The following is a 20,498-nucleotide window of genomic DNA, read 5'->3' as shown; positions in this document are numbered from 1 at the left end:
TATTACGAATACTACTCTATGGAAGTTTAGTTGCTAATCGTTTACATACAAGTTATCTGTAAACTCACTCTAAACATGCTCACAATAAATGTATCTCCTGAATATTTTGTCACCACAAACAGACTACAGATTGGTCATCTGCTGCCCTCTAGTGGTTATTCTGCAGACCTCACCTTGGAACAGAAAGTTAACAATTCAGAGCTGGAACATTTCAACCTGAATCAAACGGAACTAGGTGTTGATCCTTGGACTTTTTGTGTAACTGATATTGTATTGAGTGAACACTGCTTTTCGTATCATTTCAGGTTAACACTGACCCACCTGTTCAGCTAAAACAGAGGACAGTTACTGTAATGAGCCTTGCCCCTTCAGACATTGACAAGGAACAAACAAAAAAAGAGTTAAGTAATAAGTCAAATAGTTTCCCCCTTAGTTAATAATTTATTGTGCTCTTTGCTTCCACATTGCAGCAACATAAAAACATTCTCAGCAACATAACTTCATTTTCAAATGCGCGAAAGAATGAATGCCATAGAGGGGTAAAATGATCAATTATAAAATGATCAACAGGAAAGCTATGAACTGTAATTCCAGTGTCATGAGATTGCAAAACATGACACTGCAAAACAAGTTTGGTTTGGTTCCCGTACCTCATATGGAGGAATGAAATGAGCTACTGTTCATGTGCCTTTATGTAGGCCATGACACGTAAATGGTACTCTTATACTCATATATGAATGACATGACCAAATGACCGCCAATGATAAGGGTATGTTGGCTGTGTTCTAGGAAGCACCTTGATGACACACATGATAAGGTACATGAGATGAATGGAGGGAACAGGATAGATAAAGATGAAGAAGACTGTGTGTCTGTTTGCTGTGGGTTTTGTAATACTAGCATGTATGGTAAAACATCTTTATGTGTGATATGTTACTGTCAGACAATATTTGATTTGACATTCCATAGTTATGTTGGTGCTGCAATAGAATCAATGTGTGGGCTCCTTATTTACCAACATGGGCAAAGAGTCTCAAAGACAACACAACTAGACATCGATAGCTATCCACATCTGTGAAGATTTGAAAACAATGTTAACTAGTTCAAGCACATACTGTGCTGCATAGATAGATGAAAATATAGGTACTCTACTAATCTCAGAGGAAACATTTCTTACCAGTACCTTAGCCCACATTAGGTATTTCACACACTCATGGGACAAAGTATTTTATAACCAACGGTCAAATCTTACATCACCAAGAGTAGAACTTCATCATCTAGACTAGGATTGGATAGAGTTAGTGGATAAGGTTACTTTTACATGGCTTGGATAGGGTTAGTTTTACATGGCTTGGATAGGGTTAGTTTTACATGGCTTGGATAGGGTTAGTTTTACATGGCTTGGATAGGGTTAGTTTTACATGGCTTGGATAGGGTTAGTTTTACATGGCTTGGATAAGGTTAGTTTTACATGGCTTGGATAGGGTTACTTTTACATGGCTTGGATAGGGTTAGTTTTACATGGCTTGGATAGGGTTAGTTTTACATGGCTTGGATAGGGTTAGTTTTACATGGCTTGGATAGGGTTAGTTTTACATTGCTTGGATAGGGTTAGTTTTACATGGCTTGGATAGGGTTAGTTTTACATGGCTTGGATAGGGTTAGTTTTACATTGCTTGGATAGGGTTAGTTTTACATTGCTTGGATAGGGTTAGTTTTTTACATGGCTTGGATAGGGTTAGTTTTACATGGCTTGGAGTTTGGATTAGTTTTACATAGCTTGGATAGGGTTAGTTTTACATGGCTTGGATAGGGTTAGTTTTACATGGCTTGGATAGGGTTAGTTTTACATGGCTTGGATAGGGTTAGTTTTACATGGCTTGGATAGGGTTAGTTTTACATGGCTTGGATAGGGTTAGTTTTACATAGCTTGGATAGGGTTAGTTTTACATGGCTTGGATAGGGTTAGTTTTACATGGCTTGGATAGGGTTAGTTTTACATAGCTTGGATAGGGTTAGTTTTACATAGCTTGGATAGGGTTAGTTTTACATGGCTTGGATAGGGTTAGTTTTACAGGGCTTGGATAGGGTTAGTTTTACATGGCTTGGATAGGGTTAGTTTTACATGGCTTGGATAGGGTTAGTTTTACATGGCTTGGATAGGGTTAGTTTTACATGGCTTGGATAGGGTTAGTTTTACATGGCTTGGATAGGGTTAGTTTTACATGGCTTGGATAGGGTTAGTCTTTCATGGCTTGGAGAGATTAGTTTTACATAGCTTGGATAGGGTTAGTTTTACTTGGATGGCTTGGGCTTGGATAGGGTTAGTTTTACATGGCTTGGATAGGGTTAGTTTTACATGGCTTGGATAGGGTTAGTTTTACATGGCTTGGATAGGGTTAGTTTTACATGGCTTGGATAGGGTTAGTTTTACATGGCTTGGATAGGGTTAGTTTTACATGGCTTGGATAGGGTTAGTTTTACATGGCTTGGAGAGATTAGTTTTACATAGCTTGGATAGGGTTAGTTTTACATGGCTTGGATAAGGTTAGTTTTACATGGCTTGGATAGGGTTAGTTTTACATGGCTTGGATAGGGTTAGTTTTACATGGCTTGGAGAGATTAGTTTTACATAGCTTGGATAGGGTTAGTTTTACATGGCTTGGATAAGGTTAGTTTTACATGGCTTGGATAGGGTTAGTTTTACATAGCTTGGATAGGGTTAGTTTTACATGGCTTGGATAGGGTTAGTTTTACATGGCTTGGATAGGGTTAGTTTTACATGGCTTGGATAGGGTTAGTTTTACATGGCTTGGATAGGGTTAGTTTTACATGGCTTGGATAGGGTTAGTTTTACATGGCTTGGATAGGGTTAGTTTTACATGGCTTGGATAGGGTTAGTGTCACGCCCTGGTCAAAGTATTTTGTGTTTATCTTTATGTATTTGGTCAGGCCAGGGTGTGGCATGGGGTTTTTGTAATTGTGGTGTGTTTGTCTTGGGGTTTTGGTGGTGGTATTGGGATTGTAGCTTAGTGGGTTGTCTAGCAAAGTCTATGGCTGTCTGGAGTGGTTCTCAATCAGAGGCAGGTGCTTATCGTTGTCTCTGATTGGGAACCATATTTAGGCAGCCATATTCTTTGAGTTTGTCGTGGGTGATTGTCCTTAGTGTCCTATGTGTACTCTCTGTTAGTTTGCACCAGATAGGCTGTTTCGGTTTCGGTTATCGTTTTTTGTAAGTTCGTGTTTCTTTGTTGTATTAAACATGGATCGCAATCGACATGCTGCAGTTTGGTCCGACTCTCCTTCATCACCACTAGAAAACCGTTACAGAATCACCCACCAACCAAGGACCAAGCGGCGTGGTAAACAGAGGCAGCAGCAACAGCAGCAGCAGGAGAAGCGACAGGTGCAGCAGGAGCAACAGCAGCAGCAGCAAAGGCAGCAGCAGGAGCAAAGGCAGCAGCAGGAGAAGCAACAGAGGCAGCAGCAGCATTGGGAGAGGCTGCACTCTTTGGATAAATGGACTTGGGGGGAGATCCTTGACGGACAAGGACCCTGGGCAGAGCCATGGATGGAATTGGAGCTGTCGGCGAAGCAGAGTGCTGAGTCTGAGAGTGTGGAGGATGTATTGGACAGAGTAGAAAGAAAGGTGTGGGCTTGGCATAGCATGCACGGCATACCAGTGCCAGCACCACGCATCAGGCCTACAGTGCGTCCCACCTGTTCAGCGCAGCCAGAGCCTTTCTCCTCTCCTGCGCGGCCGGAGTCTCCCGCCTGTTCAGCGCAGCCAGTCTGCACGGAGCTGCTGGTCTGCACGGAGCTGCTGGTCTGCACGGAGCTGCCGGTCTGCACGGAGCTGCCGGTCTGCACGGAGCTGCCGGTCTGCACGGAGCTGCCGGTCTGCACGGAGCTGCCGGTCTGCACGGAGCTGCCGGTCTGCACGGAGCTGCCGGTCTGCACGGAGCTGCCGGTCTGCACGGAGCTGCCGGTCTGCACGGAGCTACCAGTCTGCAAGGAGCTGCCAGTCTGCACGGAGCCGCCAGAGCTGCCAGTCTGTAAGAAGCCGCCAGAGCTGTCAGCCTACATGGAGCAGCCAGAGCTGTCAGTCTGCATGAAGCAGCCAGAGCTGTCAGTCTGCATGGAGCTGTCAGTCTGTAAGGAGCTGTCAGTCTGCAAGGAGCTGTCAGTCTGCAAGGAGCTGTCAGTCTGCAAGGAGCTGTCAGTCTGCACGGAGCTGCCAGTCTGCACGGAGCTGCCAGTCTGCACGGAGCTGCCAGTCTGCACGGAGCTGCCAGTCTGCACGGAGCTGCCAGTCTGCACGGAGCTGCCAGTCTGTAAGGAGCTGCCAGTCTGCACGGAGCCGCCAGAGCTGTCAGCCTACATGGAGCAGCCAGAGCTGCCAGTCTGCATGAAGCAGCCAGAGATGTCAGTCTGCATGGAGCAGCCAGTCTGCATGGAGCTGTCAGTCTGCAAGGAGCTGTCAGTCTGCATGGAGCTGTCAGTCTGCATGGAGCTGTCAGTCTGCACGGAGCTGTCAGTCTGCACGGAGCTGTCAGTCTGCAAGGAGCTGCCAGGCTGCAAGGAGCAGCCAGTCAGCACGGAGCCGCCAGAGCTGTCAGTCTGTAAGAAGCCGCCAGAGCTGTCAGCCTATATGGAGCAGCTAGTGCCGCCAGTCTGCCCAGCGCCGCCAGTGCCCCCCGTCTGCCCAGCGTCACCAGTCTGCCCAGCGTCGCCAGTCTGCCCAGCGTCGCCAGTCTGCCCAGCGTCGCCAGTCTGCCCAGCGTCGCCAGTCTGCCCAGCGTCGCCAGTCTGCCCAGCGTCGCCAGTCTGCCCAGCGCCGCCAGGCTGCCCAGCGCCGCCAGATCTGCCAGTCAGCCAGACTCTTCCAGATCTGCCAGTCAGCCAGACTCTTCCAGATCTGCCAGTCAACCAGACTCTTCCAGATCTGCCAGTCAATCAGACTCTTCCAGATCCGCCAGTCAGCCGGGATCTGCCAGAACTGCCAGTCGACCAGGATCCGCCAGTCGACCAGGATCCGCCAGTCAGCCAGGATCCGCCAGTCAGCCAGGATCCGCCAGTCAGCCAGGATCCGCCAGTCAGCCAGGATCCGCCAGTCTGCCAGGATCCGCCAGAAGTGCCAGTCTGCCAGGATCCGCCAGTCTGCCAGGATCCACCAGTCAGCCAGGATCCGCCAGTCAGCCAGGATCCGCCAGAAGTGCCAGTCAGCCAGGATCTGCCGGAACCACCAGCCAGCAAGGAGCTGGTAGATCTATCTACCTGCCTGAGCTTCCTCTCACTCCCGAGCTTCCTCTCACTCCCGAGCTTCCTCTCACTCCCGAGCTTCCTCTCACTCCCGAGCTTCCTCTCACTCCCGAGCTTCCTCTCACTCCCGAGCTTCCTCTCACTCCCGAGCTTCCCCTCACTCCCGAGCTTCCCCTCACTCCCGAGCTTCCCCTCACTCCCGAGCTTCCCCTCAGTCCGGAGCTGTCCTTCAGTCCCGATCTGCTCCTCAGTCCAGTGGGGTTCTGGGTGAGGACTACTAGGCCATGGTCGGCGGCGAGGGTGGACTATCCAGGGACGAAGGGAGAGGGGACTAAGACATTAAATGAGTGGGGTCCACGTCCCGCGCCGGAGCCGCCACCATGGACAGACGCCCACCCGGACCCTCCCTATTGTTTTGAGGTGCGTTCGGGAGTCCGCACCTTAGGGGGGGGTGTTCTGTCACGCCCTGGTCAAAGTATTTTGTGTTTATCTTTATGTATTTGGTCAGGCCAGGGTGTGGCATGGGGTTTTTGTAATTGTGGTGTGTTTGTCTTGGGGTTTTGGTGTGTATGTATTGGGATTGTAGCTAGTGGGGTTATCTAGCAAAGTCTATGGCTGTCTGGAGTGGTTCTCAATCAGAGGCAGGTGCTTATCGTTGTCTCTGATTGGGAACCATATTTAGGCAGCCATATTCTTTGAGTTTGTCGTGGGTGATTGTCCTTAGTGTCCTATGTGTACTCTCTGTTAGTTTGCACCAGATAGGCTGTTTCGGTTTCGTTTATTGTTTTTTGTAAGTTCGTGTTTCTTTGTTGTATTAAACATGGATCGCAATCGACACGCTGCAGTTTGGTCCGACTCTCCTTCATCACCACTAGAAAACCGTTACAGTTAGTTTTACATGGCTTGGAGAGATTAGTTTTACATGGCTTGGATAGGGTTAGTTTTACATGGCTTGGATAGGGTTAGTTTTACATGGCTTGGATAGGGTTAGTTTTACATGGCTTGGATAGGGTTAGTTTTACATGGCTTGGATAGGGTTAGTTTTACATGGCTTGGATAGGGTTAGTTTTACATGGCTTGGATAGGGTTAGTTTTACATGGCTTGGATAGGGTTAGTTTTACATGGCTTGGATAGGGTTAGTTTTACATGGCTTGGATAGGGTTAGTTTTACATGGCTTGGATAGGGTTAGTTTTACATGGCTTGGATAGGGTTAGTTTTACATGGCTTGGATAGGGTTAGTTTTACATGGCTTGGATAGGGTTAGTTTTACATGGCTTGGATAGGGTTAGTTTTACATGGCTTGGATAGGGTTAGTTTTACATGGCTTGGATAGGGTTAGTTTTACATGGCTTGGATAGGGTTAGTTTTACATGGCTTGGATAGGGTTAGTTTTACATGGCTTGGATAGGGTTAGTTTTACATGGCTTGGATAGGGTTAGTTTTACATGGCTTGGATAGGGTTAGTTTTACATGGCTTGGATAGGGTTAGTTTTACATGGCTTGGATAGGGTTAGTTTTACATGGCTTGGATAGGGTTAGTTTTACATGGCTTGGATAGGGTTAGTTTAACATGGCTTGGATAGGGTTAGTTTAACATGGCTTGGATAGGGTTAGTTTAACATGGCTTGGATAGGGTTAGTTTTACATGGCTTGGATAGGGTTAGTTTAACATGGCTTGGATAGGGTTAGTTTTTCATGGCTTGGATAGGGTTAGTTTAACATTGCTTGGTTAGGGTTCGTTTTACATGGCTTGATTGTGGTTAGTTTTACATGGCTTGATTGTGGTTAGTTTTGCATGGCTTGATTAGGGTTGGTTTTGCGTGGCTTGAGTTGTGTATGTTTTGTGTGGCTTGAATAGGGTTTGTTTTGCATGGCTTTGATAGGGTTAGTTTTGCATGGCTTGGACAGAGTTTTACATGGCTTGGATAGGGTTAGTTTTACATGGCCTGGATAGGGTTAGTTTTTCATGGCTTGGATAGGGTTAGTTTTTCATGGCTTGGATAGGGTTAGTTTTACATGGCTTGGATAGGGTTAGTTTTTCATGGCTTGGATAGGGTTAGTTTTGCATGTCTTGTATAGGGTTAGCTTTGCATGGCTTGGATAGGGGTAGATTTGCATGGCCTGGATAAGCTTAGATTTGCATGGCTTTCATAGGGTTAGTTTTACATGGCTTGGATAGGGTTAGTTTTACATGGCTTGGATAAGGTTAATTTTGCATGGCTTGGATAGGGTTCATTTTGCATGGCTTGGATAGGGTTCATTTTGCATGGCTTGGATAGGGTTCATTTTGCATGGCTTGGATAAGGTTCATTTTGCATGGCTTGGATAGGGTTCATTTTGCATGGCTTGGATAGGGTTCATTTTGCATGGCTTGGATAGGGTTCATTTTGCATGGCTTGGATAGGGTTAGTTTTGCTTGGATAGGGTTAGTTTTACATGGTTTGGATAAGGTTAGTTTTACATGGCTTGGATAGGGTTCGTTTTACATGGCTTTGATAGGGTTCGTTTTACATGGCTTGGATAGGGTTAGTTTTACATGGTTTGGATAGGGTTAGTTTTACATGGCTTGGATAGGGTTCGTTTTACATGGCTTGGATAGGGTCAGTTTTACATGGCTTGGATAAGGTTAGTTTTACATGGCTTGGATAGGGTTCGTTTTACATGGCTTGGATAGGGTCAGTTTTACATGGCTTGGATAAGGTTAGTTTTACATGGCTTGGATAGGGTTCGTTTTACATGGCTTGGATAGGGTTAGTTTTACATGGCTTGGATAGGGTTAGTTTTACATGGCTTGGATAGGGTTAGTTTTACATGGCTTGGATAGGGTTAGTTTTACATGGCTTGGATAGGGTTAGTTTTACATAGCTTGGAGAGATTAGTTTTACATGGCTTGGATAGGGTTCGTTTTACATGGCTTGGATAGGGTTCGTTTTACATGGCTTGGATAGGGTTCGTTTTACATGGCTTGGATAGGGTTAGTTTTACATGGCTTGGATAGGGTTAGTTTTACATGGCTTGGATAGGGTTAGTTTTACATGGCTTGGATAGGGTTAGTTTTACATGGCTTGGATAGGGTTAGTTTTACATGGCTTGGATAGGGTTAGTTTTACATAGCTTGGAGAGGGTTAGTTTTACATGGCTTGGATAGGGTTCGTTTTACATGGCTTGGAGAGGGTTAGTTTTACATGGCTTGGATAGGGTTAGTTTTACATGGCTTGGATAGGGTTAGTTTTACATAGCTTGGATAGGGTTAGTTTTACATGGCTTGGATAGGGTTAGTTTTACATGGCTTGGATAGGGTTAGTTTTACATGGCTTGGATAGGGTTAGTTTTACATGGCTTGGATAGGGTTAGTTTTACATGGCTTGGATAGGGTTAGTTTTACATGGCTTGGATAGGGTTAGTTTTACATGGCTTGGATAGGGTTAGTTTTACATGGCTTGGATAGGGTTAGTTTTACATGGCTTGGATAGGGTTAGTTTTACATGGCTTGGATAGGGTTAGTTTTACATGGCTTGGATAGGGTTAGTTTTACATGGCTTGGATAGGGTTAGTTTTACATGGCTTGGATAGGGTTAGTTTTACATGGCTTGGATAGGGTTAGTTTTACATGGCTTGGATAAGGTTAGTTTTACATGGCTTGGATAGGGTTAGTTTTACATGGCTTGGATAGGGTTCGATTTGCCTGGCTTGTATCTTTAGTCTAGCCTACTATTAGGCTACATCAGGGTTAAATATTAACCTAAACCTAAGCGGACAGTTAATAGGAACTCGTGACTGACCCTTTGAAAATAATGTATTCACCAACAGTTGTTTAGTTAACCTTTGTTCTGTCCTGGTTCATGGGATATTGGATTGGTACATTGTTACCCACAAGGTTCCATGGTCCCTTTTTAACACACCCATAGTCTTTTCTCGGGTGCGACAGAACAGACATTCAACAGAAGCGGTACTGTACTTAACGACCAGTAGAAGAGTATTGTGATTATGGTGACCCAGATGGCAATTACCGTATTGTTTGCTGCACGATTTTTACGATTTCAAATGGTCACACTTAAATTGATCAGGGCACACCTCACCACACCTACTTAACGGTAGCAAACTTACCTCAAATGCTGTTGATGAATGGTGTGTACCATTTGGAGGCAATGTGTGGTTCAATACAAACCGTTACACAACGTGGCAGAAGTTGAAGTAGACTGAACAAACCCCTGGTTTGAGCCATATTGACTGTGTTGTGGTCAGAAATGTTTTGGAATACCTCTGCAATAAGGTCTCCATTCTCTGCGTGCACCTGGGCTATGGCTCCAATCTCTTTGCATTGGGAAAACGCAGCATACAGCTCATGGTCTTGAAGCATGAACACATCCTTGTATGCCATGAACATCTTGAAGGAGTTTACACCTTTCTCTTTGGCCAAAGTCTCCATTTCCTTTTTGACCTAGAATGGGTTTAGCAAAAAGCCAATTAGTTTAGCGTGCTTTTCTTTTCAATGCTGAGAGATAAGACTGTTAACATTTCTGTAAAAACCATGTATTGACATACTGTCCATCCCAGGTCTCCATGGAGTCTATTACCACATGCTATTTTCTGTTGGGATGTTATTTAAGCAACAAGGCCTGATGAGGTGTGGTATATAGCCAATATACCACGGCTAAGGGCTGTTCTTACGCACAATGCAACGCGAAGTGCCTGGATACAGCCCTTAGCCCCCTGAGGTGCCTTATTGCTATTATGAACTGTATACCAACATAATTAGAGCAGTAAAAATAAATGTTTTGTAATACCCGTGGTATATGGTCTGATATACCACAGCTGTCAGCCAATCAGCATTCAGGGCTCGAACCACTCAGTTTTTAATTAAAGTAGATTTTACAGAGGTTAAGGCTGTGATTTGTCGGATATGCACCTTTTAAAGGCAACATTCCCACATTGAAGGAGGCAGCATTCACCATAAACACATTTTTTGTCTCAAACGGAAATGACCTTTAAATGTCAACTGTGCTATAACGCTGATCGGATTGAATCTACAGTAACAGTGTCCCTCATTTTTAAAACAAGTCTGCTCTTTTATAAAATCCCTGTAGATTTGATGGCATCAGGCCAGAACAAACAAAGTTCTAAACCCTGCCCAATCTCACAAAGCATTCACAGATCAAGACAAATAAATGAAACATTTCATTCTGAGACAGGAATGTTTCATCATTTTTGTAAATATCTGCTCAAATGTAACCCGTGGGATCTGAACCCCGGTCTCTCGCTTGGTAAAGCAATACAGGGTGCAGGGAAAGCTACCTTGTCACACATGAGCATGAGTCTGATGTGCACTTTTTTTCAGGATAGAAAATAGATTATATATATAACAGGGGGCACTACCTTGTCACTCCACCATGTGACTGCCACATGCAGGGAGTAGTCACAGCAGACCTTGGCGTCAGCCGTGACCCTCCACCTATCATAGGCCTCCAGCAGAGACGTGCCTCTCTGGGGGATCACAAAGTCTAGGATCATGGTGGTCCCTCCTGCCAGGGCAGCCTGGGAACAGAGAGCAGGGTTCGGGTTTAGAGAGGGGGTTAGGGTTTAGGGGGTGGTATGGGGTATATCCAGTAGGGTGGTCCCTCCTACCTGGGCAGCCTGGGTACAGAGAGCAGGGTTAGGGTTTAGAGAGGGGTTAGGGTTTAGGGGGTGGTATGGGGTATATCCAGTAGGGTGGTCCCTCCTACCAGTGCAGCCTGGGTACAGAGAGCAGGGTTAGGGTATACTGTAGATAGGTTAGGGTTTAGAGAGGGGTGGATAGGGGGGGTTTAGAGTGTAGTTCAGGATCATGATAGTGCCTCCTGCCACTTTCCAGGGCAGCCTGGATAAAAATACACAGAACAGGGTTTAGGTTCCATGGATAAAGATACACAGAACAGGGTTCAGGTTCCATGGATAACGATACACAGAACAGGGTTTAGGTTCCATGGATAAAGATACACAGAACAGGGTTTAGGTTCCATGGATAAAGTTACAGTTGAAGTCGGAAGTGTACATACACCCTAGCCAAATACATTTAAACTCAGTTTTTCACAATTCCTGACATTTAATCCTAGTAAAAATTCCCTGTTTTAGGTCAGTTAGGATCACCACTTTATTTTAAGAATGTGAAATGTCAGAATAATAGTAGTGAGAATGATTTATTTCAGCTTTTATTTCTTTCATCACATTCCCAGTGGGTCAGAAGTTTACATACACTCAATGAGTATTTGGTAGCATTGCCTTTAAATTGTTTAACGTGGGTCAAACATTTCAGGTAGCCTTCTACAAGTTTCCCACAATAGGTTTGATGAATTTTGGCCCATTCCTCCTGACAGAGCTGGTGTAACTGAGTCAGGTTTGTAGGCCTCCTTGTTCGCACATGCTGTTTCAGTTCTGCCCACACATTTTCTATTGGATTGAGGTCAGGGCTTTGTGATGGCCACTACAATACCTTGACTTTGTTGTCCTTAAGCCATTTTGCTACAACTTTGGAAGTATGCTTGCGGTCATTGTCCATTTGGAAGACCCATTTGCGACCAAGCTTTAACTTCCTGACTGATGTCTTGAGATGTTGCTTCAATATATCCACATAAGTTTCCTCCCTCATGTTGCCATCTATTTTGTGAAGTGCACCAGTCCCTCCTGCAGCAACGCACCCCACAACATGATGCTGCCACCCCTGTGCTTCACGGTTGGGATGGTGTGCTTTGGCTTGCAAGCCTCCCCCTTTTTCCTCCAAAGATAACAATGGTCATTATGGCCAAACAGTTCTATTTTTGTTTTATCAGACCAGAGGACATTTTTCCAAAAAGTACGGTCTTTGTCCCCATGTGCAGTTGCAAACCGTAGTCTGGATTTTTTTTATGGCGGTTTTGGAGCAGTGGCTTCCTCCTTGCTGAGCAGCCTTTCAGGTTATGTCGATAAAGGACTCGTTATACTGTGGATATAGATACTTTTGTACCTGTTTCCTCCAGCATCTTCACAAGGTCCTTTGCTGTTCTGGGATTGATTTGCACTTTTCACACCAAAGTATGTTCATCTCTAGGAGACAGAACATGTCTCCTTCCTGAGCAGTATGACAGCAGCGTGGTCCCATGGTGTTTATACTTGCGTACTATTGTTTGTACAGATGAACGTGGTACCTTTAGGCGTTTCTGAGGTCTTGGCTGATTTCTTTTGATTGTCCCATGATGGCAAGCAAAGAGGCACTGAGTTTGAAGATATGCCTTGAAATACATCCACAGGTACAACTTTATTTACAGTATCTGCAGCATCTACTGCACCTTACAATGCTTTTTTTTGTTTAATATCCTACATGTTTTTAATTATGTAAAGGTACAGTATGTTTTAAACTTCATTAAATGGGGTTTTACGTAGCCCACCTGTAATACAGAAAAGACATACGGTGCCTTCAGAAAGTATTCACACCCACATGTTGTTGTGTTACAGCCAGAATTTAAAATGGATTACATTTTGATTTCTACACACAATACCCCATAATATAAAAGTGGAATTATGTTTTTCAAAATGTTTACATATGAATTAAAAATGAATAGCTGAAATGTCTTGTTATGGCAAGCCTAAATAAGTTCAGGAGTAAAAATGTGCTTAAAAATTTGCCTGGCCTTTTGCACCCTCTCTGGATTACTGACCTCTGCCTGCCCTGACCCTGAGACTGCCTGCCCTGACCCTGACCCTGAGACTGCCTGCCCTGTCCCTGAGACTGCCTGCCCTGACCCTGAGACTGCCTGCCCTGACCCTGACCCTGAGACTGCCTGCCCTGACCCTGAGACTGCCTGCCCTGACCCTGACCCTGAGACTGCCTGCCCTGACCCTGAGACTGCCTGCCCTGACCCTGACCCTGAGACTGCCTGCCCTGACCCTGACCCTGACCCTGACTGCCTGCCCTGACCCTGAGACTGCCTGCCCTGACCCTGACCCTGAGACTGCCTGCCCTGACCCTGACCCTTACCCTGAGACTGCCTGCCCTGACCCTGAGACTGCCTGCCCTGACCCTGACCCTGAGACTGCCTTCCCTGACCCTGAGACTGCCTGCCCTGACCCTGACCCTGAGACTGCCTGCCATTCTATACCTTGCCCCACCTCACTGGATTACTGACCTCTGCCTGCCCTGACCCTGAGCCTGACCCTGACCCTGAGCCTGACCCTGACCCTGAGCCTGCCTGCCCTGACCCTGAGCCTGCCTCCCGTTCTGGACCTTTTGCACCCTCTCTGGATTACAAACCTCTGCCTGACTTTGATGTGTCGTTTGCCTGCCCCTCTATTAGAAGTACACTTTTGTTTCTTCGACACTGTCTGCATCTGGGTCGTACCTGAAACCTGATAGAGTCAATAAGTATTCAACCCCTTTGTTATGACAAGCCTAAATAAGTTCAGGAATAAAAACGTGCTAAACAAGTCACATAATAAGTTACATGGATTCACTCTGTGTGCAATAATAGTGTTTAACATGATTTTTGAATGATTACCTCATCTCTGTACCCCACATACACAATTATCTGTAAGGTCCCTCAGTCGAAAACTGAATTTCAAACACCGATTCAACCACAAAGATTAGGGAGGTTTTCCAATGCCTTGCAAAGAAGGGCACCTATTGGTAGATGTGTAAAAAAATGCAGACATTGAATATCATTTTGAGCATGGTCAAGTTATTAATTACACTTTGGATAGTGTATCAATACACCCAATCACTACAAAGATACAGGCGTCCTTCCTAACTCAGTTGCCGGAGAGGAAGGAAACTGTTCAGGGATTTCACCATGAACAGTTACAGAGTTTAAAGGCTGAGATAGAAAACTGAGGATGGATCAACAACATTGTAGTTACTCCACAATAGTAACCTAATTGACAGAGTGAAAAGAAGGTAGCTTATACTGGATAAAAACATTCAAAAACATGCATCCTGTTTGAAACAAGGCACTAAAGTAATACTTCTAAACTTGTGGCAAAGCAATTCACGTTTTGCCCTCAATACAAAGTGTTATGTTTGGAGGAAATCCAATACAACATTTACAAGCATAGTGGTGGCTGCATCATGTTATGAGTATGCTTGTAATCATTACGAACTGGGGAGTTTTTCAGGATAAAGAACTAACTGAATGGAGCTAAGCACAGGCAAGATCCTAGAGGAAAACCTGGTTCAGTCTGCTTTCTACCAGACACTGGGAGATGAATTCACCTTTCAGCATGACAATAACCTAAAACACAAGGCCAAATCTACACTGGAGTTGCTTACCAAGCAGTCAGTGAACATTCCTGAGTTGCAGTTTTGACTTAAATCTACTTGAAGATCTATAGCAATACCTATAAATGGTTGTCTAGCAATGATTAACAACAAATTTGACAGAGCATGAAGAATTTTGAAAAGACGAATGTGCAAATGTTGCACAATCCAGCTGTGGAAAGCTCTTCGAGACTTACCCAGAAAGACTCACATCTGTAATCACTGTTCTTCTACAAAGCATTGACTCAGGGGTGTTAATACTTATATACATTTATTTGTGAACATCTTTTCACTTTGTCATTGTGAGTTGTTTGTGTGTAGATGGGATGGGAGAGAAATAAATCAATTTAATAAATGTAGAATTCAGGCAACAAAATGTGGAATAAGTCAAGGGGTATGTATGGTATGTATGGATACTTTCTGAAGGAACTGTAATTATTTTTGTCAGATTTTACTTGTGCATTTTCCTGGTGCAGTGAAATCAAGCAAACTCAATTAACCCAGAGCCTACACACAGTGCAACACAAAAGTATTCTCACCTTAGTTCCAATATGGAAATCATCTACTGCTTTGGTGCCCATAAATGCCAACTCCATGTGGGTATGGGTATCGATACCACCCGGTATCACCAGTTTATCTGTGGCATCTATAACGGTAACTCCAGCCGGGATTTGGAGGTTTAATCCGACTTCTTTAATTCTCCCGTCTTCAATGTAGACATCGCTGCTAATGGAGCAATCCTCGTTCACAATTTTCCCTCCTTTTATAAGGATCCTGCTTTGGTTTAACATTGTTTCTTTCCCTTTTAGAAGCGCTGGGCATAGGTCTATAATGTCACTTAGGTATGGGACACACTGGGCATAGGTCTAGAATGTCACTTATGTATGGGACACACTGGGCGTAGGTCTAGAATGTCACTTAGGTATGGGTTACACAACAAACAAATATTTCACAAGTAGACACACCTCTCACAAAAAGAGAAAGAAAAAAAAGACATTCCCAGGAAGTAGCCTAGATTTCACACTATTTAGAAAACTTGACCAGACTTGCAGGGCCGTGGTCCCCAAGGACATTACTACTATAAAACAAATCACTCAATTTATCCAGATCACAGATGAGCAAGTTAAAATTGTCTGGTAGAAAGTGACAAAGAAATTAACTTGCAGTAGGCCTAAAGTGTGTTTGTTTCCATGAAGCTCCAGGGACCATTCATTTTATGTTGGGCGGTCGGCCCTTCCCACAAATAGGCAAATGATTAATGGATTGCTGACTTCTTGCTTTCCAACATTCCCAGGACATGAGGTTAGTCTGAGGTTACAGCCAGAGCCAGCCCTGTGCTTAAGCACCGTAGGTGGTTGCCTAGGGCCTCATGCTGGCTGCTAGGAACTCAGCTGGGGTCTCAACTTACTGTTGAGAGTTAGAATAGTAGAATAGACAAGGTGGAAATTTGGTTGCGCATAAGCAGTTTTCCTCTTGTTAAGTCAGTCATCGACTGTCACACAATTAGCACGTCAGCTAACATTTTTTAGATTGTTAAATTAGTCTACCCAGCAGCTATCTAAACTTGTAGTAATCATGGCTGAATTACCGACCAGGCATGATGGGACCCTGATCTCCAGAGGGACCACATTGATATTGTTAGTTACTCTCACTCGGATATCAAATTAACATAAGTCATGGCAAAAGTTGTAGGATTTCAGGAAATTAGCTTTAAAATGGCTAAAATGTCTCTCCACCCCATGGCAAAATGTTTAGAATGACAGAAAACTTGCATTCAGTAGGTAAACTAAAACTGTCAGATAACATTGTGATGTTCCTGGAGCACTCAACACGTCACATCTCTTTGTCTCCTGAACTATTTTTGTTGTTAGCCACTGGGAGAGATTAGCATTTCAGTGCAGTGGATTGGTTGTCAACAAGAACATCACATCAGTTCAGTTCCCACAACTTTTTTCATCCATTAGTGTATTAAAAATAGAATAAAAAAACAGAGACATTGGAGGGACAAAGATGCATGTGGCAGGGAGATAAGGCAGTGCACAGGGCTTAGGAAACACCTAACCTTCACAGTACATCGATACACAATAACATGTGACTTAAGAGGATTTACATAAGATGAGAGCCCTAATCAGTAGGAGACAAACCAATGAGGCAGCAGTGGCATCTTGTAACTAACAGAAACTCTCGATGCGGCATTAAGAAAGTTCCGATTCAGGGTGGATTTAGAAAGCTGCCGTTGAGCCTTGTTGTTTGTTCCCTGTACTACACAGGTCAGGTGTAACTGTAAAAAATATATATCCTGGGAATGCTAAACTGAGCAGAAGGTGATATGAATTAAATAGTGCCAAAATGGCCATTGTTCATCAAAGTGATTTGATTGTGTTTAGTTTTAGCTCAGAATGTCCTAATTTTTCCAATCTTTGTAATACTTACTTATTATTTACCGGTATAACAGTTACACTTTTCCCATTTCAATTCAAAATGTTGTGGCAAAACAGAAAATGCTTTAAACTATTTCCAAATCCTATTGATCCCCTTCATTACCTCTGTGCGCTCTAATAAAGGGAGATCCTGCTTCTTCCTGGTACTGCAGTATCTTTTCTACTTCTTTAGCATCTTTTTTATGCTTACAGATGTCTACAAAAAAGTATTTTGAAAGAATGCACATTAAGGGGAAAGCTAAGAGTACCCCCCCATATGTTTGCATGCTCAATCTGATTCATCTTTTGTTGTATGTTCTTTGCCACATAAGGTTTCAGAAGTGTTAAGGAAACACAGACATCCATAGACCCAGACTGGTAGATTGCATTTCCACTAATTGTTGCCCAGATGGCAGTGTTCTCTTCAGATTGCAAAGACATTGAAAGGACTAATATACATTTGTCTTATTCTTTCATAATCCTAGAAACACACAGATACTGAAATAGAGATTTCAAATGATCTGTCCTCCATACATAATGATCAATCAATAATCTGTAGATGATCTGTAATCAATAGAACGTGGCAAAAATGTGAAAACGCACTGCGACGACTGTACTTCAAAACATGTGTCAATCACATTGTTGCAGCTCAAGCATCACAAGGCAGGCAGCTGTTAAGCAGACTCTAAAAATGTTAAGCTTCCAACAATGGAGAGGCAGAAAATGTGAAGGGAAACAATTAAATTACGCCTTGCATGAAGTTTGCTTTTCATTTTGTGAGGCAAATTTAGTGCCATGGTTAATCATTATGCTGTTGAACACGATTTGCAAAAATATTCAAGAGCTTTATGTGCCTCACTGCCCCTTCTGTATTGAAAAATAATGGGCCTCTATCCAATTAAAACCTGCATTAAATCTCTAAAGTATTACATGCACTTTAGCAGTATCTCTCTGATGAGGCTTTTCTGTATGTGCAGATGCTGACAGAGCCTCAGAAAGGAGAGCTTTTTGACTGACTGCTCTCTCTATTCCAGGGCTTGGATTGTATTGGTACAGAGTGTTCAAACCCCTTCACTGAACCCCTGTTCTGAACCAAGCTTAGTTAGTCTACTCTGTGGCATGAGAAATGATGCATGTGATACTGCACTGTACTGTAGGTAGAAGTCAAGGGAAAAAAGCACAATATTCTAGCATGATATGTTATGATATGATATGTTTTCTTCAGCTTCAATATAACCTTATTAACCACCCTATTTTTATAATAATTGTTGTATTTTCAAACCAATTCTATTTCAACACATTTATTGATAGTCAGATTTGATAAAGAGCAGAATGGCCAAACTATTCCAAAACATCATGTGAGTCATTGTTCTGTAATAAGGGCAACATTCCAACATGTGAAAAGATGATTTATGTGACCATCTGCTTTGTTTGGTCTTAATTTAATTATATTTTTGGGTAGCTGAATTTGCATATACAGGCCCCATTCAAAAAAATAATAATCTTGAAGGGTGATGATGGATATGCCCCCAGTATAGATCGATCCCCTTCACTAGTACCACTGCATTTTAAATCCACTGCCTCTTTTCTCATTGATAAAGTGACCAAATATGAGAACACATAACAGACAGCTACTGTAGATGTTCAACAACCTCACTATCTACTCATGTTAATTAAAAGATTTGCAACTACACGTGTCTGAAGATAATCAAAATGTCTTCTCCTCTCAGTCCCAGATGTCTCCACGCTGCCGCAGAGCTCGTTTGCTGCTGCAATCTCATGTTTATTTAGAATTAATCAATCTACCCACAATTGAGTTAATTAATTAGTGTTTTAATGCTACACTTATAATTGCAAGGCAGATGAATCCGTAGACAAAGCAATCAAATTAATGCAGCAAATATAACCGATGATTGTTGTTCAAATTTATATGTTACCAGAGGGTTTGGATCTTCGTCTGTCTCAAACAGGGTGTTTTTCTAACCACTAGATGGCACCATTGAGTGACATTTCAACTGGTTCGTCCTCTGTCTGTCACAACTTGAATATCCACACAATTTGCAGTCCTAGTGTCCTTACTGAGTTCGTTTCGTTTACATATGTATAGGCTGATGTAAGATATATGGGGACCTTTATGACATCTGCAGTTACAGAGACATGTCTACTTGTCTTTACATTGATGGGCAACCAAAGTAATGATGATGTGGAGGTCGATGGACTTCTCAACCAGACAGTGTCAAGAGCAATAACACCCTGTTTAAAAAAGAAAGACTTTACATGTTTATCATGTGGAAATCAAAGAGGACATTTCCCAGTGCCTTTAAGTTGACATAATATTTCATCTGCTTTCTCCGTGAGGTGTGAAACATGAGCTCACGTTTCCTCTAAATGTCACAGGGTTTGTGTTCTCTCCAGGAAAATATTCACAAAGGATTGGTAGTGCTGAGCAGGGCACTCTATTTGATTTAGTCCATGCAGTATTAAATACTTCAGAGTAAAATTCCCACAAATGTGAATTCCCAACATATTGATTCTATATACACTGCGTGTACAAAACATTAAGAACACCTGCTCTTTCCATGACATAGACTGACCAGGGGAATCCAGGAGAAAGGTATGATCCCTTATTGATGTCACTTATTAAATCCACTTCATTCAGTGTAGATGAAGGGGAGGAGACAGGTTACAGATGGATTTTTAAGCCTTGAGACAATTGACACATGGATTGTGTATGTGTGTCATTCAGAGGGTGAATGAGCAAGACAACATATTGAAGTGTCTTCAAACGGGGTATGGTAGTAGGTGACAGGCGCACCGGTTTGAGTGTCTCAAGAACTGCAACGCTGCTGGGTTTTTCACGCTCAACCGTTTTTCTTGTGTATCAAGAACGGTCCACCAAACAAAAGACATCCAGACAACTTGACGCAACGGTAGGAATCTTTGGAGTCAACATGGGCCAGCATCCCTGTGGAACGCTTTCAACACCTTGTAGAGTCCCTGCCCCGACAAGTTGAGGCTGGTGTTCCTAAAAGGTGTTCCTAATGTATTGTACACTCAGTGTATATGTCAAGGAAGGACAAGTTAAAGTTGTCCAACAATGACAACAATTAAAAGTGATTTCACATTTTTAAATAGCTTTTTAAAATGATTTAATTTACTCTTGTGTTTTGTTGACCTAATTTGTATTGAGGTATAGTGCTCAGTCATATCCACATTTCCAACAGCACATACATTTTTTGTTAAGAATTCAATGACTTCTGCCAAATCTTAATACTTTTGTTTACTAATGTTTATATATTTTCAGGCATTTCAGGAATATACTTGAATCATTTCACCCCCTCAGTGAAAAAAACCCCCAATGATAATTCTCTGCTCCTTTTAGTTGATCATTACTGAAGATGTGCACAGATGGATGTGATGTGATGAATACGTATGCTACCGTATTACTGCACTGCTCCACTAATACACTCTGCACCACAGATTCCCTCGGAGATACTCTGACTGAAAAGAGAAGTATTTTGGGATCACAGTTAGAATATCTAGAGATATAGA

General features: G+C 43.3%; 1 protein-coding gene across 2 annotated transcripts in view; it reads right to left on the bottom strand.

Annotated features, from left to right (window-relative positions):
- Positions 1–15,443, bottom strand: part of dpys (dihydropyrimidinase) — a 45,853-nt gene extending 30,410 nt beyond the window's left edge. Inside the window, exons 1-3 of one of the 2 annotated variants that reach the window (XM_042310259.1) lie at positions 15,066–15,443; positions 10,641–10,799; positions 9,526–9,705 (exon numbers count right to left, since the gene is read on the bottom strand). In XM_042310259.1, coding sequence (XP_042166193.1) covers positions 9,526–9,705; positions 10,641–10,799; positions 15,066–15,317 — 591 coding nt within the window. In that variant the 5' untranslated portion in view covers positions 15,318–15,443. The remainder of the gene's footprint in view (positions 1–9,525; positions 9,706–10,640; positions 10,800–15,065) is intronic. The other variant, XM_024393032.2, reaches the window with a different exon arrangement.
- Positions 15,444–20,498: the final 5,055 nt, after the last annotated feature.

Source organism: Oncorhynchus tshawytscha, linkage group LG03, assembly GCF_018296145.1.
Source record: "Oncorhynchus tshawytscha isolate Ot180627B linkage group LG03, Otsh_v2.0, whole genome shotgun sequence".
NCBI lineage: Eukaryota > Metazoa > Chordata > Actinopteri > Salmoniformes > Salmonidae > Oncorhynchus > Oncorhynchus tshawytscha.
This window is presented reverse-complemented; position numbering and strand designations above follow the sequence as displayed.